Source organism: Aulonocara sp. 'chitande type north' Nkhata Bay, linkage group LG19 (assembly GCF_057382095.1).
Source record: "Aulonocara sp. 'chitande type north' Nkhata Bay isolate Kocher_YH1m ecotype deep benthic linkage group LG19, A_spYH_male_GT1.1, whole genome shotgun sequence".
Taxonomy (NCBI): domain Eukaryota; kingdom Metazoa; phylum Chordata; class Actinopteri; order Cichliformes; family Cichlidae; genus Aulonocara; species Aulonocara sp. 'chitande type north' Nkhata Bay.
The window spans coordinates 10,720,170-10,737,482 of NC_141362.1; the positions used below are offsets into that span (position 1 = coordinate 10,720,170).

At 47.6% G+C, this 17,313-nt stretch overlaps 1 protein-coding gene across 1 annotated transcript in view; it reads left to right on the top strand.

The window, feature by feature from the left end:
- The first annotated feature begins 618 nt into the window (after window positions 1-618).
- The window catches only part of rin3 (Ras and Rab interactor 3), a 31,109-nt gene continuing 14,414 nt past the window's right edge, over window positions 619-17,313 (top strand). The window contains exons 1-6 of the mRNA XM_086274777.1: window positions 619-1,044; window positions 8,781-9,285; window positions 10,427-10,541; window positions 10,615-10,687; window positions 10,855-10,946; window positions 16,030-17,068. Of these exons, the coding sequence (XP_086130903.1) occupies window positions 1,010-1,044; window positions 8,781-9,285; window positions 10,427-10,541; window positions 10,615-10,687; window positions 10,855-10,946; window positions 16,030-17,068 (1,859 nt within the window). The 5' untranslated portion in view covers window positions 619-1,009. The remainder of the gene's footprint in view (window positions 1,045-8,780; window positions 9,286-10,426; window positions 10,542-10,614; window positions 10,688-10,854; window positions 10,947-16,029; window positions 17,069-17,313) is intronic.

The window sequence follows — 17,313 nt, forward strand, 5'->3', positions numbered from 1 at the left end:
TCACCTGGTTTTTCATGTGAGTAGTGGAGGCTGTCGGAGTGAAAAATGATCACACAGGAAGCAGCTGCACACTCACCACACATGAATGCACCATGTACGTGTGTGTGTGTGTGTGTGTGCGTGTGACCACATATGCATGTCCACCATGCACCCTTAAAGTTTTACAGTAAGTGCAGCCATCAGAGCAGCAGTGGGGGGTTAGACCTATAGCGTCTGTAGCTTCTGCACACGCTGCAGAGTTTCTGATTAACATCAACGCTCACTCTGCAGCTCTGTCTCCCAAAACTGCAAACATGAAGTCTTCCTGCCACACACACTTTAATTTGAGCTATCAGTCCAATCTTAATAGTTTCTTTGGGCAGGAATGTCTTCAGAGGGAGAGATTATACATGAGAGAAGAGATAAGCTCAGACAGGAGTAGGTGTAGAGAAGCAAAAGCAGAGTTTCTATTGTAAATGTGAGCAGGGAGTAGGAGGAGGAAGAGGAGGAGGAGGAGAACGGGGTCAACAACCCAAAAAAAAAACAAAACAGTGACGCCTGCAGGAAACATGAAGTCCAGCATTCCAGAGTTTGAGCGGAGAGCATCTGGAAAAGTTTAAAAGTAGAGAGGGGAGGGGAGAAGGGACGTGGAGGAGGCAGGGTTGTGTTTCCAAAAGATGTAAAAATGCAGAAATTCAAAGGTCTGATTGAGCAGCCGAGTTGAGAAAGAGCAGGATCAGCTGCAGAGCGCTGAAGCAAAGAGAGTGTGTCACAAGCTAAGAAGAGGCAGAGCAGGGGAAGTCTGACCAAAGTGCTCGGCCTCTTCCTGCCTCACGAACGGCTCAGGAAGTCGAGGCTTAAACACAGGGGAGGGCCGACACAGGAACACATTTTCCCCTTTGCCTTGTAGTTTCTCCTTATTCAGGCCTGCTCAGATCAACAGGAGGAGGAAAGAAGGGGGCAAAGAGGAGGCGGGGTTTTCGATGGAGCTGAGAGAGACGGAGCAGTCAAACAGTCAGTCGCCGCCGTTATGATGGAGGCCAGCGTCGTTCCCCAGGACGCAGGGTGAGTCTAATGGGGGTCTGCGATGATATGTACGGGTGGAAAAAGCAGCGAGAGGCATTTTTGAGTGAGGGGTAAGGGGGATGGTGCTGCGGTTTCAGAGTGGAGGAGGGAGTCGGGGGTCGAAAGTCAGACAGGAAAAACAGATGTGATGACTCACTCGCTCATATTTAGGTCAGTGTCCTCCCAGAGCGGGGAAAATCCTGATTCTGTGCAGGATTGGAGTCTGTTTCCATACTTCCAGGGGAGAGTTAGAGAGGCCTGAGTTGATGTGAAGTGCTCCAAAAAGGCGCATTGACTGTTATCACATCTGAATGTCAGCTTAATGCTTCAGGATTTAACTTAAATGAAAAAGTCTTCAGTAGTGAGCGTAAGGACAAAAACCTTCCCTCATGGAGCATTTCTGAGGTTTACTGAGAGGAACGATTATTGCTTGATTATTGAACGATTATTGCTCCTATTCCCGATTCTAAATTGGCTTGCTTAATTTGTCAAAGAATCAAAGACTTTGTGTAAACGATGGAAGTCGAAAGCACCAAAAGCTGCAGTTCTTCTAACGCCCACTAGAGGCTCCAGCAGAGGCTCCCGAGATAAAACGTCCAACTTTACAGCAGAAAGAAAGAAAAACTGTTTTGATCTCTTCCTTCCTATTTGACTTGTATGAAGGCTTAAAGTTTGCATTATTGGGGGTGTGGCCTCTTTGACTGACAGGTGGATGGTGACACAGGTGGCTGCAGCTGCTAGCGGTCTGCTAACTAGACCTCGCAACGTGTTTGTGCTGTTGGAGCATTTTTAATGACATCATCTGACCAATAATATGGCTGCTGTGAGGTTACTGTACTAACAGACCGTCCCCAAAGGCGGAGCTCCAGGTGTGGTGCACAGTGAAGTTCTAGGGTTTTGATTGGATGTTGTAGAGCACTAAATAGTAATCAGTCTGTGTGATGGTCTCATACAGTCTACAATCATGGCAGCCAGCACTCCCCCCTCGTTTCTAAAGATGATTTTTCAAACTGAGGAGTCCAAAAACAACGGCTGGCTATGTCCATCTTTTATATACAGGCTATGTTTAAACCCGCATTCTGTGTAAGCAGCAGGGGGCGACTTCTCTGGCTGTGAAAAGAAGTCATTGTAAATGAGTGTCCTGCTCTGTGGCATTCGTTTCTCACTCAGCTCGCCTGTGTCCAAATCACTACGTTATCGAGGCCGCAGGGCGGCAGGGAGCGCGAGTGTTGTTGTGCTGAAGGCTCAGTCACCGCAGAGTCAGCGGCGGGTGAAGTATTGTGCTGCTTTACTACGCTGCAGTATCACTTCTTCATTTAAAACTCCTCGGGGATAAAAGGCCCAGATAACTCATGTATGAGATGTAAAAGTGGATGCTTACACATCACAGGACTGTTACTGAAACCTGCAGAGCTCACATGTGACTGCTTCATTTCAGCAAAAACTGCAGTGGAGTAAAAACTGATGCAGTAACTGTAAAAGTCTAAGTCCACCCGTCCATCCTCTCCTTACGTTGGTCGTGGGGGCAGCAGGGGGCTCCCTCTGGGGCACAGACCTCTTTTGCTGCTTTTCTTGTCTTCGTGTTTTTGGTCAGTGAAACAATCTATAAGGCCTGACCTGCAGTGACAGGCTGCTGTCAGACCTACACCATCACCTGCACGTCCATATCTTTAAACAAGCATAAATAACCAACACAGCGTTTAGCTGTGAGTTTATAAGTGAGTTATAGTTTCTTCTTTCTTGGCATTTGATCCGTCTGCGGCTGCAGGAGCAGGTCACAGATGCCTGTCATCGTCTTCACAAGCTTTTATTATTTATGTACGGGCCGGTCCTTATTAGCACTCAGGGCACTTTTTACTCTCCATACAAACTACACCAACACTCTCATGCACCGGGGGCAGCTCAGGGGTCAGTGCCCTGCTCAAGGATACTTCAGCACGCAGACTGGAGGAGCCAGGGATCGAACTACCGCCCCACCCGTTTACTCATTGACAGACTTTAGTGGTCGAACACTTTTCAGCCTGATGATCCTGAGGCAGCACATGTGAACCAGCCTAACAACCATGAAAGACAGGAAGTATCAGAGGCCGCCCTGCTGGCTGTGAAGCGTTGCGCAGGAAGTGACAACCTTCCCGTGCAGTCAGGCTGAGTTCAGCGTGTCCAGCTCAGACAGCACAGACACTCCGATACAGGTGCCGATGGAGTCCTGCTTGGTGGTGTTTAATCGTCCAACATCTGACGACCGGATGTTGGCGTGGAGCGCCACACGGACACCCTCACCCCCGTGATCGCTTTCGTGTTGCTACGCCCCCCAAATGTTCCTCCTTTGAACAGGTTGAGCACAGATCGGGACCGTAACCATTCCACTTGTATGACATCACCACCCAGACTGCATTGCAACGTGAACCACAGCAGAGCACGAGTGAAGGCACTGCTTCATGTTTAATAGAGTCAGAGCAGACCGAGCGTGGACTTTAAACCTGTGTCAGGTAAAGACGCACCTCAGCGACGTGATGGGTGTAGGCCGTTTCTAACTTCTCCTCCGCTGGAATCAAAGGTGGAGTAAATGTGCGTGCGTGGTGTTTCCATGCAGCTCAGCAAACATGAATCAAACACAGGATGTCTGCTTCTGGTCACAGCTTGAAAATTCAGCTGACTGAACGATTTATTGTGCAGCCTGTCTTCCTGTGAGCAGACGGGCACTTATGGCCGTTGGACTGGGATCGGTTAGTCACATGATTTCATCAGCCTGAAATCCACTGAAGACACGTCTCAGTGGAATCAACTGGCTCTTTTTGTAAGAACAGCTGAGAGCAGTGGCGTGTCTAGAAAATTTTTGTTGGGGGGGCCAGGTAGGGGCACAGATTTGGAGAAGGGTGGCAGATTTAATTGGCAGATAATGTTTAAAGAAAAAAATTCTACCAACCCTTAACCATAATTCAATAATCCTATAAACCTAATAACCAAATGCACTTTTAACTCTTATTAGAATGAGATTTTAACCACTACGGTGCAAAGTTTTTAGATACTGCGTTGATAAAGTACAAGAGATACAATCAGTGCTTTGTCAGTGTTTACTCAGCATTCAAGGACAGCAATATTTGCATAGTATTTTTACTGACATATAGTGCACATATGTTTTGGGCAAAAACATTTTTGAAAATTAAAATACGAACATTTGTAACAAACAATTGACAAATTAGCCAATGCCAATGCAAAACTTTATCTGCCTGTTAAAAAAAGAAGATAATCTTCTCACAAACTGGTGTTTGATTTTGAAACAGGAAAAAAGTGGGGAAACAAATGAAAAGACTAACATTTGAATAACACCTGAAAGCAAGTAAATACTTTCTATGCTGCCTTATGGTAAACTTTGGTAATATTGATAAAGAACAACACTGGCTGATGATAAAATACAGTCAGCTGGCATGGTGACACTGCCAGTATTAACCTGCAGGGCTGGACTGGGACAAAAAAATTGGGCATTTTTACTACAGACCGGCCCACCAGGTATTAAAGCCATAAAGCCTTTGAATGAAAACAAATGCTGTTGTGACAGTGATGTACAGTCTTGTTGGTATATGTATGATTTCTATACATTTTACGTCAGATAAAAACTTTGGTTGTAAGATTTAGATAATTATCTAATAAAAACGAGACATTTTAAATGAGAATAAGAAAGAAAAGTATTTCTTTGTGCCCACCTTTCCCTGTTAATGCCCTACCTGCCCCCTGGCAAAACTTTGCTAGACCCGCCCCTGCACAGTTACCAGCTGTCAGCTACATAAAAAAGGATCCTGGTGTTATTTGTCTCTCAGAAACAGTTGATAACTTCAACTCATTCATGTCACCTAAAAGGTAAACCTGTTTCTCCATCACCTGTTCAGCTCTGATGGTTCAGTAAGGACATCTCCTGGTTTCATCTTCATGTTTCCCTCTCACCACATATCTAAACAGACATCATGACCAGCAGCTTTACAGCTGTGGCTCCAGCAAACATCAGCTGATACTAGAAATTAATATTAAATACATTCTAACAACAGCTGATCAAGCTTAAACGTGCTGCTGTTGTTTAGCGCAATATCCGCTGGTTTCCTCTTTCTGGCGCAAAGTGGGCGATAAATAAATGAGAGAGAAAAGCCGATCAGCTGATCATTGATCAGTTTCATGATTGAAGTAGCAACAGGAGAGGCAGGGGGAGAGAATGAGAGAAGAAGAGCCAGCTGTGCAGCGTAAGGACAGAATAAATCCAGCTTTGTGTCTTTTTTCCATTCTAGCTAAAGTCCGGGACAAACTGCGTCTCTTCTCAGCTCAATATGAAACGCGTAATATTTTCTCTGAATGAGGGACCATTCCATTTTTTTAAGGAGCCGTTGGCAACTCTACTAACCTTATGAATAAAATAAAGTTCACTATCAGTAACATCATAGCACCCACCCAGCTGTATAAAAACTCCGTCAAACTGGCTAGAACGCAGTATGAGTTATTGCAACTGACAGTAAAAAGTCAGCACAATGAAAATAAACTCCACCTAAACTTAGTTTATATCTGACCCAGATAGACTGCAGGTCATAACTTCTTACCTGAAGTTCAGTTCACCTGACACTCGGACTGGTGGCTGCCTCGGGTCTCTCCTCCTGCCTCCCCTTCCCTCATCCACCTGTTGCCTCTGTGGAAGCCCCGTCATAGCCACCACCAAACAACGGAGTTATTTCTACACATCGACCTGCATCTGGCCAATCCACCACCTCTCATTGTTCATGCCGTTACAAAAAAAATAAAAAATAAGTCACTGGGGATATGCCCGGTATGCCCGATGGCCAGTCCAGCTATGTTAACCTGCAACCAAATCTGCAGCTCCATACAGCAATGTTACGACTTAGATTATATCTTATAACTCATAACTCTTATGTTAGCTGCCCTCAGTAGCATACTGTCTGAAATATTCCACGGCTGCAATAATTCTTTAAGTGTTATTTTTTTCCTTGGTATTCTAATTTCACCGAAGTTTACTAAACTCAACAAACTTGATATTACTTACCGGGACATTTATTCTGTCCTCATTTTCTTTCACCGAAAAATTGTTTCCTGCAGTGCCATCTTTCGCGCTTGGCTCTCCTACCTTTGCTAACGTGATGCGCATAGCGCAGAAGCGATGCTGCATTCACTTACACTCGGATATCTGAGCGTCACCGTGAAAACATAATCGGACATTTGATATTTGATTGAATTTTATTGTTTTGCCTTTGGGGTGGCACCTGGGGTGGCCAGTCTGGTTTGGGGGGTGGCCTGTGCCCCCCCAGGCCACCCCGCTGGACACGCCATTGGCTGAGAGACGGATGGCACCGAAGCCCCGGCAGCTCCTTTTAGACGCCGTCCCTCTCAGGACCTCCTCCAGCTTTTCCTGGAGACAGTTAAGTGACGCAATCTCTCCACTGTGTCCCGGCTTTCCCCGAGATTCCCAAAGGAACGTAGGTCGGCCGCTACATCACCTGCATGCTGTGCACGATCACAGACCGGTTCAGGGTCCACAACCCTAAAGACACTTTCATCCACGCTGCACCTCCATGAGCTCGTCCTCAAGTGACACTTGGGCACCAAACAGGTCTAATTAAAGACCACCCCCGTGTGTAACAGCTGCTTTAAACACAAACACGAGGAGCTCAAGAACAACACCTTACGTCACTCTGCTGTCAGCAATCTGCTGTAATTTACAATCACCGGCACTCTTTGCGTTGCAGAGGGAGAAGTGAGCAGAGGAAGCCATAAAGCAAACATATTAACGCTCGCTGATGGCGCCACTCTCAGCTGAGAGCCTTTGTTATCTACGGGCCACAAACAGCACTTCAAACTTAGCTACAGAGACAAACGTAAGTTAGCATGACCGTGCTGTAACATACTGCTAGCAAGTACTCGTCTATTTAAAGCCAAACCACCAGACCACTGATAAGGCAGAGGTAACTCAGACTACAGCAAAGGTAAATAAAGGCTGCAGCCTGCAGCGTGCAGGTGCATGCTGGGATTTTAATAGAACAACACAGGAGGCCCCGACTGATGGGGGGAGGGGGGAAGGGTCCAGGTGACCCTGACCCCTCAGGGGGTCAACGACAGGAAACAGATCTTCTTCTTATATGTGGCGAACTGCAAGAGGAACAACACAAGTGTTGTGAAAGTGTTTCTTTTCATGTTTTTTGGTGTCATCTGGACCGCTGAGTGAGTCACCTGTCAGGTAGCAACACACACACCTGGAAACCCAACGTCCACCTGTCCGGCACCTGTCGGACTCACCTGGCAGGTAAAGCCGGGTAGATGCAAACACTGCAGGCGGGCCGTGCATTCACCTCACAACACGATCAGAAGAACTGATGGAAACGATGTGCAGCCATCAGTGGCGGACTACCTTCAACACCAACCTGCTATTTTGTTCTCTGTTTGGTAACCACAGGACTAGACGAACTGACCACAGACTTCCTCTAACAGCATTGCGCTATTAACTCACTGTGTTCACCAGGTGATGATGAGGAGCAGCTCACTGACACACAGACACATGGCGCCCTGCTGCCCGTGTGTCAGGCTGGGGGAGGAGACGTCTCAAACACGCCTGTGCTCCTGCTGGACCAGCTTTTACCGTTTCATAGCCTTAAAAAGCCAAACTGGTGACCCCGTGACCCCTAGAGGCCATGCTGTAATGTCAGATGATGTAATGTAAATAAATCACTTGCCCTGACAAACCCCAGAGACCGCTCTCATCAGCTGCTGTTGTCCTGTGCTCCGGTTTCTGATGCACCGCTAACATCTGTGTGGTTTCCAGGCTGCTGCGAGCGAGGAGCTCTGAGCGCTGCAGCCGCCGCGAGTGAAGAAGACTTAGATTCAATTAGTCTTTATCGTCTCTCTAAGGCTTAAACGCCTCAGCTGAAGCAACGGGATCTCATTTTCAGCTTTCTGAGGATGCTTCACCTCTCACCTGATGAGCTCTAGCATCCTTCTGTGGTTGGCACCTCGGAGGCGGACCTGAAACTCACCACGCGACGCACAAAGACTTCACACCTTAGGTCACATGACTCAGACAACAACACACCCCGGGCCTTGACAGGCACAGGATGAGTCAGTGATACCACGACCTTGACATCAGACTTCACCTCCTAACATCCACCTGGTCACCAGCACAGCTTGCGTTAGCATCCATCCATGTTCCAGCCCTCGCTCATGCAGGGAGACCCTACCTGGGGTAAACTGGCCTCAACAACATACCTGCAGGGTCCCTCAGGTGTCTTTATCACCACCTTAAATCAACCACGGCAGACACAAAGTGCTGCAAACGACACTGAAAAAATAAAACAATTATAATACAAATGAAACCAGACTCAGGAGCTGGTCACGTGACCTGGGAGCTCCGTCAGGGATCACAGAGGGGCGGTAGGAGTCGTCCCAGCAGCAGCACGTGGCGCTCGGTGATAGTTCAGCTCGTGTTTGAGGCCCGCTCCGCCGTCTGGATGCTTTCTGAGTCGGCTGCACTGGTGTTAAGTCAGATGTTTAACTCCGCCCCTTTGAAGCCGGCGATGATGCCAGCCATTATGAAATCTGCAGCAGCAGCAGGTGTGTTTTAAAAGGCGGGGCCTGGGCCCAGCGGGTGGGCCATCCTCTCAGTGTGGTTAAAGTCCAAGCAGCTGATCACAGGAAATATCACCGGCCAGCTGTCAATCTGTTTATTGACCTTTGACCTTTTCTCTTTGCAGCCCTGTGACAGGACCACTTGACCCGCCCCCCCCCCTGCCTCCGCCCTCGCTGCCCTCCCACCCGCCGCCCCGGCCATGTCGGCCCAAACCTCCACCTTCTGCAGTCAGGAACTCCCATCTCCCCTCTCGACCTCCTCTGCCTCCAGCCACCCCTCCGTCCCTCCCTCCCCCTCTCCCTCCGGTCCACGCACCTCCTCCCTTATCTTTGCCTCCCCCTCTCTCACCTTCCCCTGTCCCCACTCCTGCTCCTCCCCTGCTGTCCTCTGTCTCCTCTGATCTGACGCCCACTTTCTCTCCTCCCCCTCTTCCTGCTCCTTTATCTCCTACACTCCCACCCCCCTCCTCTTCTTCCTCCCCCCCTCCCACCCCTGTGTTCCCACCAGCCTCACCGGCTCCTCCGGTGCTGAGCTCGGTGGACCGGCTGGTCGGGAGCACCTCCGTGTGGCGGCCCGAAGGACTCAGCCGAGAGCAAACCGCCAGGATACTGGAGGAGGAGCCAGCCGGGGTGAGACACACACACACACACACACACACACACACACACACACACACACACACACACACACACACAGGTATCCCCTCTATAATGGGCCCTATTTACAGGGTAAATATCCTTTACTCTGATGGAAATACGTCATCATCTCCTTTTTTCGTTTACCTGTAGACGCGTGCATGCACAGAAAGTTTGAATCAACAGCAGAAATGTGAAACATGTTTAACAGGTTTAAAGCTGTTAAAACGCAGAAACGAGGGCCTGATATCAGACACCATCACAAAGTCTTTACCTCTGACTCACATCTGGAAACCAAACAAACCTACGAAGAGCAATTTACGTCTTCACGCGTGGCGACTCAGCAGGAAGTCATTGTTGTGTTAGAGCTGGGAATAATGACACTGAAGTGGTGACTGCTCCCTGATTTTCCTCTTCCCTTTAATAAATAAAGACATTTACATCACAGACTGATGCAGAAAATCTGCAGACGGGTTCAAAACTTCACCAAATGAAGGAAATGAAGTTTCTGGTGTTGCTGGAGGAACCTCGGAGATCCCCTCTGACATGAACATACAGCCAACCCATCTCATTTCCTGCTCGACCAGCTCTGATTTGCATTTAGCTTTTGTGCTGGATTGAGCAAATATGACGGGTTACAGGAGCCAGGCTCTGATCATAACTCACAAATCATTTGGTTATATGGACCTTTCTTCATTTTCCACACCTGCGTCAGTGTGTGAATGTGTGGATGACTGAATGTAGTGTAAAGCGCTATACAAATACAGGCCATTTACCATTTTCCATCTTTCATTCACTTGAAAGCTACCGTTTCACAGTAGAGATAACATCTAATATCTATTATAAACATATTTAATAATTAGCATATATCAAATAGCAAATCTGAGCAGTGGAGCAGAAGATTGTGTGGTTGGTTTGAGATGGAATGACTTCACATCCAGGTGAATCACAGCTGCATGTTTGTTTTTATGGGACCTGTTAAATTTGTGAGACGCTGACATGTGAGAGCGTCCTCAGACTTGTGCTGACGCTCGCGCTGTGAGTCATACAGCTGTGCGCTTCTAAAAGAGGAGGCAGCTTCTTATTGTACATCACATGACCTCAGACTCAAAACCACACTCGCTGGTGTCTGCAGGCTTTCCTGGTGCGCAGCACAGAGGACAACGACGTCGCGACGCTATCGGTACGGCTGCCTGACGAGCAGGGGGCGCCGCTCGTACGCGACATGAAGATCCAACAACACAAGACGTGTAGGTGCTGCTTCAGAAAGTACACACATTCACACAAAGGAGGAAGCCATTCATTCTTCTCTGTCTCCCCCAGTCGTCCACTTGGAGGGCTCCTCTCTGGTCTTTGATGACATCTTCAAACTCATCTCCTTCTACTTCCACAGCAGGTAACACAAACACACCTGCAGCAGCACGCAGGACATCGCATAACACACACACTGTAAAAACAAGCCTGCGGTGCTCGCAGTATCCACACACTCACATTCACATACATGTGCACACTCTTTCAATACCTGCTTCATTCAACCTTCTCCCAACTCGATCCAAAAATCAGGGACATCCTGGCCGTCCCGCTGAGGTCACCCACGGCCATTACCACGGCAACTAAGAGAGAGGAGCTGGAGAGCATTGCTGCTATGGGTGCAGGTAAAATAATTAACTCATCAGGTTATTAAAGTTGTCAAATTATCACTGAGGCAAACATCAGCATTCACCATACAGTGTAAATGTATGCTATGTCTTCTGATGATGCTGCCTAAGGGAAGCATGTATAATGTAAACAGAATTGGTCCTAGCACTGAACCCTGTGGAACTCCATAATTAACCTCAGTGTGTGAAGAGGACTCTCCATTTACATGAACAAATTGGAGTCTATTAGATAGATATGATACAAACCACTGCAGTGCAGTACCTGTAATACCTACAGCATGTTCTAATCGCTCTAATAGGATATTATGGTCGACAGTATCGAATGCTGCACTGAGGTCTAGCAGGACAAGCACAGAGATGAGTCCACTGTCAGAGGCCATAAGAAGATCATTTGTAACCTTCACTAAAGCTGTTTCTGTGCTGTGATGAGCTCTGAAACCTGACTGAAACTCTTCAAATAAGTCTGTGAAGGTTCTCAGTCATCCAGGTCATTGTAGTCAAAGGAGCTTGCAAAGCGTCTGGACTTCTATAAGTTGCTTGAAGACGTTTCACCTCTCATCCGAGAAGCTTCTTCAGTTCTAAGGTCAAATGGTGGAGAGTCCCAGATATAAACCTAGTGGGAGTGACCCCCCACAGAGGGACAAAAGGACCCCCTGATGATCCTCTAATCGCCTGAGCCAAGGTGTGAAACTGGGCGTGGGTCCCAATCAGCCAGAGTTTCGGGTGAGCTCATTGCGAAACCTGGCCCCACCTTATCATGCGAATTCCTGAGGTCAGATGGCCCAGGATGTGAGTGGGCGTTAAGGCGTCTGGGGAGGGATCTCAAAACTGGATTATAGATGGCAGAGAGTTGGTGTCGTAAACCCCCGCCTCTGTTCAAAGATGGTCGCTCACAGTGGACATAGATGGCTTCTTTCACTCCTCTTTCAAACCATCTGTCCTCTCTGTCCAAAATGTGAACATTGGTATCCTCGAAAGAGTGACCTTTATCCTTAAGATGCAGATGGACTGCTGAGTCTTGTCCTGTGGAGGTGGCTCTTCTGTGTTGTGCCATGCGCTTGTGAAGTGGCTGTTTGGTCTCTCCAATGTCTTTTCTGTGCCTCTTTGCTGACTTTAAAGTCAGCAAAGAGGCACAGAAAAGAAGACCAGACACCAGCGAGGGAGGATAAGAAGGACAGACGCAACAACATTGTCATCCCCTATGTAGCCGGTGTATTAGAGAAACTCAGGAGAGTTTTCTCCAAGCATGACATCCCAGTGTATTTCAGACCCAGCAACACGCTCAGACAGAAACTGGTTCACCCGAAAGACAAAACGCCAAAACACAAACTTAACAATGTGGTGTATGCTGTACAGTGCAGCGAGGAATGCCCAGACCTCTACATTGGAGAGACCAAACAGCCACTTCACAAGCGCATGGCACAACATAGAAGAGCCACCTCCACAGGACAAGACTCAGCAGTCCATCTGCATCTAAAGGATAAAGGTCACTCTTTCGAGGATGCCAATGTTCACATTTTGGACAGAGAGGACAGATGGTTTGAAAGAGGAGTGAAAGAAGCCATCTATGTCCACTGTGAGCGACCATCTTTGAACAGAGGCGGGGGTTTACGACACCAACTCTCTGCCATCTATAATCCAGTTTTGAGTTCCCTTCCCAGACGCCTTAACGCCCACTCACATCCTGGGCCATCTGACCTCAGGAATTCGCATGATAAGGTGGGGCCAGGTTTCACAATGAGCTCACCCGAAACTCTGGCTGATTGGGACCCACGCCCAGTTTCACACCTTGGCTCAGGCGATTAGAGGATCATCAGGGGGTCCTTTTGTCCCTCTGTGGGGGGTCACTCCCACTAGGTTTATATCTGGGACTCTCCACCATTTGACCTTAGAACTGAAGAAGCTTCTCGGATGAGAGGTGAAACGTCTTCAAGCAACTTATAGAAGTCCAGACGCTTTTCTTTGCAAGCTCCTTTGACCTCTTCAAATAAGCCATTCCTCTGCAGATGATCTGTTAGCTGTTTGACAACTACTCTTTCAAGGATGTTTGATATGAAAGGAAGGTTGGAGATTGGCCTATAATTAGCTAAGACTGCTGGGTCTAGAGATGCTTTTTAAGTAAAGGTTTAACTACAGCCAGCTTGAAGGCCTGTGGTACATAGCTGATTATTAGAGATTATTATTATTAGTAGTAGTATTATTATTAGAGATAGATAGAGAGTCTAACTTAACATCAATGGTACTAAGAGTAGCTGTAGATAATATTACATCTGTGGGATGATTATTGGTCATTTTTTTCTCTAATGATAAAAATTTTATTTGTGAAGAAGTTCATGAAGTCATTAATAGTTAACGTTAAAGGGATTGTTGGCTCAAAAGAGCTCTGACTTTTTGTCAGCCTGGCTACAGTGCTGAAGAGAAACCTGGGGTTGTTCTTATTTTCTTCAATCAGTGATGAATAGTATTTAAATGTTCTGGCTTTGCGGAGGGCTTTCTTATAAAGCAGCAAACTATTTCTCCAGGCTAAATGATGATCCTCTAAATTTGTGACACGCCATTTCCTCTCCAGATTACGAGTCATCTGCTTTAGGGTACGTGTTTGAGAATTATACCACGGAGTCAGGTACTTCTGATTAGAGACCTTAGTTTTCACAGGAGCTACAGTATCCAGAGTCGTACGTAGTGAGGAGGTGAAATTATTAACAAGATGATCGACCTCTGTTGGAGTAGCGTTCAGATAGCTGCTCTGCTCTGTGTTGGTACAGGGCATTGAAGATGATAACAGTGGGTGGATTATATTCTTAAACTTAGTTACAGCACTTTCAGAAAGACATCTACTGTGATAAAGTCTACTCTTCACTGCTGTGTAATCAAATATTGTAAATGTAAATGTTATCAGGAAATGATCAGACAGGAGAGGGTTTTCAGGAAACACCGTTAAATGTTCAGTTTCTATGCCATATCTTAAAACAAGGTCTAGAGTGTGATTAAAGTGGTGGGTGGGTTCTTTTACAGTTTGAGAGAAACCAATTGAGTCTAATAACAGATTAAATGCCATGTTGAGGCTGTCATTTTTAGCATCTACATGGATGTTAAAATCACCCACAATAATTATTTTATCTGAGCTCAGAACTAAATCAGATAAAAAGTCTGAGAAATCAGACAGAAACTCTGTGTAAGGCCCAGGTGGACGATAGATGATAACAAGTAAGACTGGTTTCTGAGTTTACAGCTGGGGTGGACGAGGCGAAGCATCAAGCTTTCAAATGAATTAAAAAGTGTCTGGGTCTTTGGTTGATTAATAGGCTGGTGTGAAAAATTGCTGCCACACCGCCCCCTCGGCCTGGGCTTCGAGATTTCTGGTAGTTAGAATGACTCGGGGGTGTTGATTCATTTAAACTAACATAATCATCCTGCTGCAACCAGGTTTCGGTAAGGCAGAGTAAATCAATTATTAAGTCATGTACTAACAGAGACTTGGAGGAGAGAGACCTAATATTTAATCATCCACATTTCACTGTTTTACTCTTTGGTTCAGATGTGGATACTGTATTGTTCTTTCTTTGTGTTTATGTTTAAGTTGTTTGTTGCTGGTTTTTAGTTTGTTTTTTGTCTGTTTGGGAGCTGACACAGTCTCTATGGAGATGGGTTTTGGGGGGGGGGGGGGGGGTAGCAGGAGGAGAGAAGCTGCAGAGAGGCGTGTAAGACTGCAACTCTGCTTCCTAGTCCCAACTCAGGATAATCATATTTTGGGGGGTTTAATAAATTTGTCCATATTTCTAGAAATGAGAGCTGCTCCATCCAAAGTGGGATGGATGCCGTCTCTCCTAACAAGACCAGGTTTCCTCCAGAAGGTTTGCCAATTATCTATGAAGCCCACATCGTTTCTGGGACACCACTCAGACAGCCAGCAATTTAAGGAGAACATGCGGCTAAACATGTCACTCCTGGTCTGATTGGGGAGGGGACCAGAGAAAACTACATTGTTTTGGCAAAGTTGCACACGGATTCAATATTGATGTTAGTGACCTCCGATTGACGTAACCAGGTGTCATTACTGCCAACGTGAATTATGATTTTACTGAATTTATATTTAACCTTAGCCAGCAGTTTTAAATTTCCCTCAATGTCGCCTGCTCTGGCCCCTGGAAGACAATTGACTATGGTTGCTGGTGTCTCTAGCTTCACATGTCTGAGAACAGAATCACCAATTACCAGAGTTTGACCCCCGGCGGGTGTGTCGCAGAATGGGGAAAAATGGTTTAAGACTATGCTTCCTCCTCACCGTCACCCAGCCGCCCCCTTTCCCCAGCTGCTTGGGGTCTGCCGGGGAACAGCTAGCAGGGCCTACGCTATCTTCGGCTGCACCAGCTACAAGGGCCTGGCTAGCTACGGGTGAATGATGGGTGCAAAGCCGGGTCTCCAATTCAGTAATCCTGGCCTCCAGAGCTGCAAATATGCTGCATTTATTACAAGTATCATTACTGCTAAAGGAGGCCGAGGAGTAACTAAACATCTGACACAATGAGCAAGAAAGTGCAGGAGGGACAGGTGAAGTAGCATTGGTGCTAACGAGTCGGCTATGAGCTAAGCTAAGCTAGCAAGACCCCAAAGACACAGTGAGTGAATACTGTTAATAAAATTAGCAGGTGAATCAAAAGAGAGTGTGCTTTGGATAACGCTCGGCAAACAATCCTCTCACCGCAACCAATCACAGCAGATGGCCCCGCCCCTCCCTGAGCCTGGTTCTGCTGGAGGTTTCTTCCTGTTAAAAGGGAGTTTTTCCTTCAAAGTGCTTGCTCATAGGGGGTCATATGATTGTTGGGTTTTTCTCTGTATGTACTATTGTAGGGTCTACCTTACAATAATACAGCACCTTGAGGCAACTTGCTGTGATTTGGTGCTGTATAAAAAAATTGTTTTGCATTGTGTTACACAAGAAATAAGTTTTCCTACGCTTTTAATGAAGCTTTTAGATATGCTACACAAAAACACCACTGTGTTGTAACAGGAAGAGGAAGTGATGATAATGATGGTGATGAAATCATGTAAATGGGAGTAACTCTTCTTCGCGTTGCAGATTTCTGGACGTCTGACCTGAACCGGCGAGCTGAGAATCACGACCTGATGTTGGATCAGACCCACATGTATCTGTACGTGAACTCTGTTCCTGTGGAGGAGCGGCCCAGAGACACGAGCAAAGACCTGAGCCCCTCCTCCTCCACATCCAAACACAACATCAGCACCAATCAGAGCATCACCTCCTCCCTGCACAACGGAGAAGCCTCACAGAAGCCTAGCACGCAGGTCAAAGGTCAAACCATAACAAGTTTTGAGCTTAAATATAAGCGCCCCCCACCCCGCCCCCCCAGTCTGGGCTCAGGGGCCGGGATGGGCCTCCTCTTCTCCCCTCCTCCCCCCTCGCCTGAGCCGCTGTCTTCTGCAACTCCTGAAGCTGAGAGAAAAGAGGAAGGAAGGGGAGGAGTAGTGGAGAGAGAAGAGAGGAAGTCAGCGTTGACATCACCTCACCCGTCGAGGCCTCCCGTCCCCCCGCAGGGCCGAGCTGCTCCCCCTCTGCCTCCTGCTCCTCTCTGTCGCACCTCTCCCTCCAGAAAAAGCTCTGAGCGAGAGGCTGGAGAAGGGACAGAGAGAGAGAAGGGACAAAATGCTGCAAAGAAAGCCGACAGAGAGGAGGGAGGAGAGCAGGGGGAGAAAAGGAGAAGTAAATCAGGTCTGCTGTTTGAGCAGGACAGCAAGGACCAGCACCAAGCGGCGGCGGAGGAGGAGGAGAAGGAGGGAGAAGGACAAGGCAAGGAGGAGGAGAAGGAGGACAAAGTGAGAGCCAGCCCACCGTGCCCCCCGCCGGGAAAGAAACCGTCCCGCCCAGTACCTCCACCGAGGAGGAAACCCACCTCACCCGACTCACCTGCGTCCCAGCACGTAGGAGCCAATCAGAGCGCTCCAATCAAAGTGCCCCTTCCATCCCCAGCACGGCGGCCGGATGTGTCGCTGTACTCGCCACAGGGGGGCGCTATTCTGGCAACCCAGCCCGACTCCAGCTCCACCAGCAGCACAGAAGAAGACATAGAGCTGAACCAGGAACTGGAGCAAAACCACAGGTACGCCTGAGCCCATCACCTGGGCCTGGCTGCATGCCTCCTACTGGTCACTGATGGAACTGCAACAAAAACAAAAGCATTTTCCCCGCAGACAGCAAACGTTAAAAACAAATCAGTTTCACTCTGTCGTGCATTTTGAGTTTAACCACTAACTGTTCCTCTGGGCCATCATTTACCGCCTCTTTCTCAGACCCCGCCTACATCCACCTGTGCACATGCACAGGTCATGGAGATCAAGAGGTCAG